The sequence below is a fragment of the Rhododendron vialii genome, chromosome 12a (genome assembly GCF_030253575.1).
Source record: "Rhododendron vialii isolate Sample 1 chromosome 12a, ASM3025357v1".
In the NCBI taxonomy this organism is placed as follows: Eukaryota; Viridiplantae; Streptophyta; class Magnoliopsida; order Ericales; family Ericaceae; genus Rhododendron; species Rhododendron vialii.
Genome location: NC_080568.1, coordinates 29,333,989 through 29,340,919, shown reverse-complemented (window position 1 = coordinate 29,340,919; position 6,931 = coordinate 29,333,989). Strand labels below are relative to the sequence as shown.

Genomic DNA, 6,931 nt, shown 5'->3' with positions numbered 1-6,931 from the left:
AAAAAAAAATTGTGAATAAAAGATATAAATCCAGTAAAGAAAAAATTAGGAGTATGCATTATTTTCATCCAAAACAAATTAGAAAAGTTCTTGGAATACAAACAACATGGTCATATTTATGACGATGGGTTATTCCAAGAATTTAGATATTTGAAACCAATATTGCCGTGAAAAGTAACATAATCGATTGACAACCTTGATTCTATAAGGTCTTATTGGATATATGGTAGTTTCCAAATGGTTTGAGTTGTTTATCGAATTTTATTAATTATATCGATCACAGATGCTTCAGCGGAGAGAAGCTTTTCAAATGTGAAGTTGATATATGTTTCATTATTCATACTACAACAATAAGAGCTTGAAGTACTTTTACATGGTACTCCAATTAGCAAGACCAAGTAGTTGCAACAAGAAGCAGAGGAAACTTTTTGTGAACAGTGATACCAGCAACTTCACTCACATCCAACTCCACCCCATCAGGCAATGCAAAATCAAACTTGTGCACCAGATTTGCGATGGCCAGCTCCTTGATCGCCGCCGCGAATTGAATCCCTGGGCACCCCCTCCTCCCTGCTCCAAACGGTAGGAACTCGAAATTGTGTCCTCTAAGATCGATCGGACGGTTCAAAAACCTCTCAGGCCTAAATTGCTCGGGCTCTTCCCAAGACGCCAGATCCCGCATGATCGCCCAAGCGTTGACGACCACGCGTGTCCCGGCCGCGATGTCGTAGCCCATTACTTGGACGTCTTTGGTCGACTGCCGGGGCACGATAAGGGGACCCGGAGGGTGGAGGCGTAGAGTCTCTTTGATCACAGCCTTTAGGTAGGGCATTTGGTCTAGATCATCCTCGGTTATAGGATGGTTTGGTTGGGCTGTTCTTCTGAATTCGGCTTGGAGTTTTTTCATGGCTTGAGGATGTTTTAAGAGCTCTGTCATCACCCATTCTTGAGTTGTGGATGTAGTATTAGTTGCAGCAGCGAATACATCCTACAAGACCCAAAAAAAAAAAATTAATAATTACTCCCATGAGTTTTATTCAGTAGACATTTCTTGTTTGTTTTATTTGATAATAATAATAAGAATCTCTTTGAAACAAGTTAATCTTTAACCTTTTTCAGAAATTGTAGAAAGTAATTGAATTAGGATATTAAATAATAATGCTTCTAATTAAACAATTGGTCAATACAAATTTAAGATAATCCGAGTCCAAATCTCAAAGGCGCGCCAATCTTCTACAGGAAACCATGACCATGAGAGACTGTCTTCTGTTTGAGGGGACTAAACATAAGATATTCAACATATACTCTGAAGGTTGAGCAGTAGTATGTGTGGCCTAGACTCATGTTTAACATTATCCGAGAGTAATGTTTTAAAAATTGGACCGGACCAGCACGTCTAACTAGTTGAACCGGTGATCGACCCATATGCCGGTCCGGACCAATCCCAAAACCGCCCTTATTTCAGAACCGGTCTAGTTTTTGAAAACCGAGGTCTAATGTAGGGGTCATATCCTGCTCGATGGGGGATCCAGTACTGTTCGATTCCTTTGCCATCGGTCGGTGCACCAACGCCCCATGTTTTGGGTCTTTCCCGGTTCCTAACATTGTGGAGGAGGCACCACTCACCCATGACCCACGTTCCAAGGCACTCCCACCAATCTTGCCCAAGATCCCATGACACATACTTATTCCCACTACTATCGCCCACGATCCCACAACTTGCGCACGTGCTACGCCAAGCCTTGGTAGTATCGGCCAGTTTCTGATTGGATTCATCTAAACATTTGATATCACCCAGAGCATGATTGTAATCACCCACAGTCAGAGGACAGGGCTCTGATACCACTAATAGGACTTGCTTGTAGAAATGAGTTCAAGAAGGGAAATTCTTGGGAAGTTTTATTACATATTCAACGAAGAATTACAGAAAGAGAGAGAAGTCACAATTCGCATACCCCCTCCCTGCTCCACTCACTTCTTATAACAGAAAAACAACTAATGAACTCTAACCAACGCCCTTTGGGCGTTTTTACTGATATAAATAAAAAATAAAAACTCTAACCAACTATGACCATTTACACTTTAGATCCTGAACAACTCAATAATTACAATTAAACCCCAACTCCTAACATATACTATAAACTACCCAGACTCACAATTAGAGGTAGACACTCTATTTTCCTCTTTTACAATACATTCTCTCAATCATTTCCCGTCTAACTTGATCGTCGGAGGCTCCACGATCGGAAACACCTCCGGTCCTTGGACTTGTTATATCGGAATAACAAAGTTGTTGCGAAAAAAAATTTAAAAAATCCAATTTACTTGATGAAGTAAACGGATTAAGACAACTGGAAAAGTAAAAATAAAACAAACTTGCTAAAAAATTGAGTTGATAAAAGCGTTGGTGGTGTCGGAACCCCAAATAATCCGTTGAAACTCCTATTTATAGACCCACCCTAGGCAGTTCCACAGCTCTTGAAGCAGTTAACGGGCTTGTTCTTCTTGTTGCCATCTGTCCCATTAAATCCCCTAAAAGCAGGCCCTTCCATAGTTGTCGCCACTTTCGGAGAGATATGGCCAACTGTTAGGTATTTCCACATGTGTATATCTCCGAATAAATCACCCTGAAGGAAAATTATCCGGTGCATCTTGCTCTAATTGAATTTTGTTTGATCGGGCATCGCTCCAAATCACAAAATTAATGTCGTTTGTTAATTTTTAGCCCAAGAAACTCATAAATATCGGCCCAATTTAATTAACAATTAATTAAATAACCCTCCAGCGCTGACCCAAGGTTTGGTGTCAAAAATGGGTGTAAACAGTTTTTTTGGGTGTTATTAAAACCTGTTTATTACAATGTGTTAATTACTTTCTTAATTTTTAGTTGCATTCTACGGAATTACGGTGCTTCGTGGTCCATTTGTTCGGTGGATTTATGAAGAGCATGTGTGTGTGTCAATCATGTTATTCTGGGTTTTATTATGTTCTCACTGCTGAAGCTTGAAAGACAATATATTGCTCTTGTCTCAGACAAGAATTGGGGATGGTGCTGTACAGTGGTGTGTGCAGCACAAAGCTGCACATCACCGAGCCGTCGGATCGTGCATCTGACGGCTCGGATTTCATCTCGGCAATGAATGACTCCGAGGTACGCAGTACGGTGTTGTGCACCTCACTGCACAACACCAACCCGAAGTCCCTCAGATAGTCAGACCGTGGACAAAATAATCGGATGATTTTTGAACCATATCCCAAATTCATGTCTGTCGACTATGGTTGTTTGTTAGCGTAATTTGGTGGTCATTGGGAATGGACTTTGGAGACTGATTTATTTATCTGGCTGAACGCTGTTGTGCACAATTCATTTGTCCACTGTTGGTATTTATTAATGATACTTGATTGCTTTAATTTATAGTAGCATATATGCTTTAGCAATATTCCAAAAATTTCAAGTTACTTGTAACTTTATTTCATTTTAGGGCCGGGATTGTTAGTGTACTAGTTTGATTGGTTCAATGGTCTATTCTTTTCCATTTTTTATATAATATGTTTTATCTTTAATTTATGTTTGCCAATCCTTCATTTTTTTTGGGCTCTAATTTGCTCTTATCTTGTATTCATTGTTTAGGCGCTCTTGCCACGAGGTTGTAGACCCTTTTCCTGGGTAAGGGGAAAACCATTTGGGTACCATTGAAACATGGCTCAAAAGTTTGGCCGGTTCGTGGTGTTGATAATGTCATGGAGTATGGCTGAAATGAATTCTGCGTAGCTCATCAACTTAATTCGAAATGAATCTGCAGCAAATTACTGGTATGATTAAATGGCCAATCGGACATGGGTCGTTCCGCTCAACAACTTATCTTTTGATGGCACTACTTTCAGTCAGTTTGTGCATGCTAGCCCTGCAGCTGGAATGGGTAGACTACACTTTTGTTGCAATGTTGCCGAACTATGAACTTAGACTCTCTTCTAAGTCTTAAGAGTAGTCGTCTTTGATGCGGAGGACATAAGCGAGAGGATCTATGAATTAATGGTTTTGATCTTTATTGTCTGTGTTTTTCGTGCTTTTGGATCTATATATAATACCAAACAACTTACAAATATATGTATTCTCAGAGATTTTAAGGAACTCATCAAGTATTCGCAGGCGCGCAGTACTTGTGCAGAATTAGTGTGTAAGATGTTAACTTAAATTGGATGTTTGCTGTTGGCTACAAAACAAAAAACAAACAAGGGATTGGATGTTTGTTGTTGGCTGTAAAATACTATGAGATTAACGTACTTTGCTTGCAATAATATTGGTTTATTCTTAGAATGATCCTTTCGTGAATGTGGTGTAAACTTCTCTAGTTCTCTTACATTGAGATAAGATAATGGTCACTTTGTTTTTTGTGTATTAGATAAACATACATACATATATCTATATATACATATATATATATATATATATATGGAACACTTTAATTATTTCTTTATTTTTAATAAACAATTGAATTCGCTTTAAAGTTTATTCATCTATGTTCAGTTTGATTGAGTGTGTGTGTGTATATATATATTCAAGAGATTTCTTAAGAATCTATCAGACATCATATTTGGTGTTTGCATGTAAAAAATAGTAACTAAAAATTGAGACTCTCTTTTCTTTTCTTTTTTGGTATCGAAACATATATAATATAGTTTCTCCTTTTTAGAGTATAATGCTAATGCTAATAATGATAAAATAAAATATATGATCGATTTAAGTTTGTTCTGCATTGTACTGTAGAGAAAAAAGGTTGGGTAATAACTATTCTTCTTACATCATTCATGGTTGTATCTTTATGTTCTTAAATGTTGTAGAATCTGTTTTCGTATCTGGAAAAATTAATTTTAAATTTTTTTTTTTATATGAGTGCAGATATCATGACTTAAACTCTTGACATGTCAAATGGCACCACAAGAGTGCCACCATAAGGGAAATCAGCTTTGGTAATTTTTAGAATTTACGTTCTTAAAGAACTATATTTCCAAGTTTACTTATTTTAAAAATGCATTCTTAATGCTCAAACAGATTTTTTTGCAAGAATTGTGCTTTACATAAGTATATAAATTACTGAATGTTTCATACTCAAATTAATGTGAGTTAACGTTCACTTACTCTTCCTTCACCGGCGCGAAATCCTCGTGCTAGCACAAAGCAGCAACCTAGTGATCGATTTATAAGGGCAATGGTTGCCTCAAGAGGAATTTTTCAGAATGCATATTTTTCTTCAAGAATAGTGTAATTCCTCTTCTTTCCCTTCTAATTATGAGGGATATAAGTACAGTTCGAACAATATTTCTATATATATATATATATATATATATATATATATATATATATATATATATATATATATATAGAAATATATTTATTTATTTATTTATTTATTTATTTATTTATTTATTTATTTATTTATTTATTTATAGTCTAAATAATAATTAATTTTAAACTATTAATATATATTTTTACATAATTATAACATCACGGTTCGATTCTGGTTCGACCACGGTTGAATCGATGACCCGTCCACCTGGTCTTTTTTCCGGTTCGCTCACCGGTCCGGTTTTTAAACAATTGCCCAAGAACATTAAATAATTTCTCGACTAGACAATTATAAAGAAGAGAGATTCAGGCTTTACCAAAATAAGAGCTTTGACGCTATCTCTATGAATAGGAATTCCAGTCACGTTCTCTCTCTGAACTTCAAGCAACACATCCACAAAATCCTGCTCTCTCTCTCCTCCCTTTCTCTCTCTACCCTCATGCTCTTTCACCACACCCTCCAAAAACTCGTCCAACTCCTTGGAAAGTCTCTCCACTCTCCCATACACCCCATTTACTCTATTCACCCACTTAAGCCGCGGTACAAAATCTCCAATATCAAAAACCCCAAATAACTCCACAAACTCTCCCAAAACCTTCTTAAGCCCCCTTCTCCCCCTTCCTCCGCCGCCGCTGCCGTCGTCGTATTTCCGTCCCAATGCCACCCTACACACCACATCCCCCGTCAACTCCACGATCAGTTCGCTCAAGTTCACCACATCACAACCAGAACCCGAAATCTTCTTGATCATAAGCGCTGTCTCTTCTTCCCTAACACCACGAAAGGATTGGACTTGCTTGTTGCTCAACAGTTGGAGGACGAAGATGCTCTTCATCTGCCTCCAGTACTCGCCGTAAGGGCTGAAAGCCACGTCCTTCGATCCATATAGGAATTTATCACAGATGGTCGATTTGGGTCGATTGGAGAAGACAAGGTCGTGGGTTTTCATGATGTCATGGGCAGCGGTAGAGGAGGAGGCAATTAGGACGGGGGCGGTGGCGAAGTGGATGAGCATTAAGGGGCCATGAGCTTGGGAGAGGGAGTGGAAGGAGAGGTGGGGGATGGGGCCGATTTGGTGGAGGTTTCCGATCACAGGGAGCTTTCGGGGAGACGGCGGTGGATTTTTGTGTGGCGGTCGGGCGGTGATGGAGAGCCATTTGAGAAGGAAAACTAGGAAGAGAAACAGGGAAAGGACAGAGAAGATGAAGGGGTGTAGTGAGAAATGCATGGCTAGTTGTATATGCATGTGGTGTGGGTGCATGAATATTGGAATAGTTTATATATACCCCGGTCAGGTTTTACGACGATAATGATTTCACACCTCCCATTTATTTATTGATACTTTTTTTTTTGTCTTTTATTCATGTAAATTTACTAAATTACTCTTACTTTTTGAGTTATTTTTTCTTTTATAAAGAACAATTTGGTACTTTTACGTGAATAAAGGAAGAAAAAAGTCCCAATGAATGAAAGGAGAGCATTTTTTTTCTTTATAAAGAGGGAAAGTCTTCAATACACACCCCTTTAAGGTGTGTACCATATGCACCTATTGTGTGGTTCATATTATGCCACCTCATAAAAAA

The 6,931-nt window shown here is 38.2% G+C and overlaps 1 protein-coding gene across 1 annotated transcript; it reads right to left on the bottom strand.

The window, feature by feature from the left end:
- Positions 1–222: 222 nt before the first annotated feature.
- On the bottom strand, positions 223–6,619 carry LOC131310679 (cytochrome P450 736A117-like). The gene is made up of 2 exons (XM_058337840.1): positions 5,665–6,619; positions 223–988 (listed from the first exon to the last, which is right to left on the bottom strand). The coding sequence occupies exons 1-2, from the start codon at positions 6,607–6,609 to the stop codon at positions 386–388; spliced, it is 1,548 nt and encodes a 515-aa protein (XP_058193823.1). The 5' UTR covers positions 6,610–6,619; the 3' UTR covers positions 223–385.
- Between the last annotated feature and the right edge of the window lie 312 nt (positions 6,620–6,931).

Excerpts from the sequence above, each read along its gene's own strand:
- LOC131310679 (XM_058337840.1), bottom strand. The coding sequence starts at position 6,609 with ATGCACCCACACCACATGCATATACAACTAGCCATGCATTTCTCACTA. Across the intron at positions 989-5,664 it reads GCGTCAAAGCTCTTATTTTG|GATGTATTCGCTGCTGCAAC; the intron begins GTAAAGCCTGAA and ends TGGGTCTTGTAG.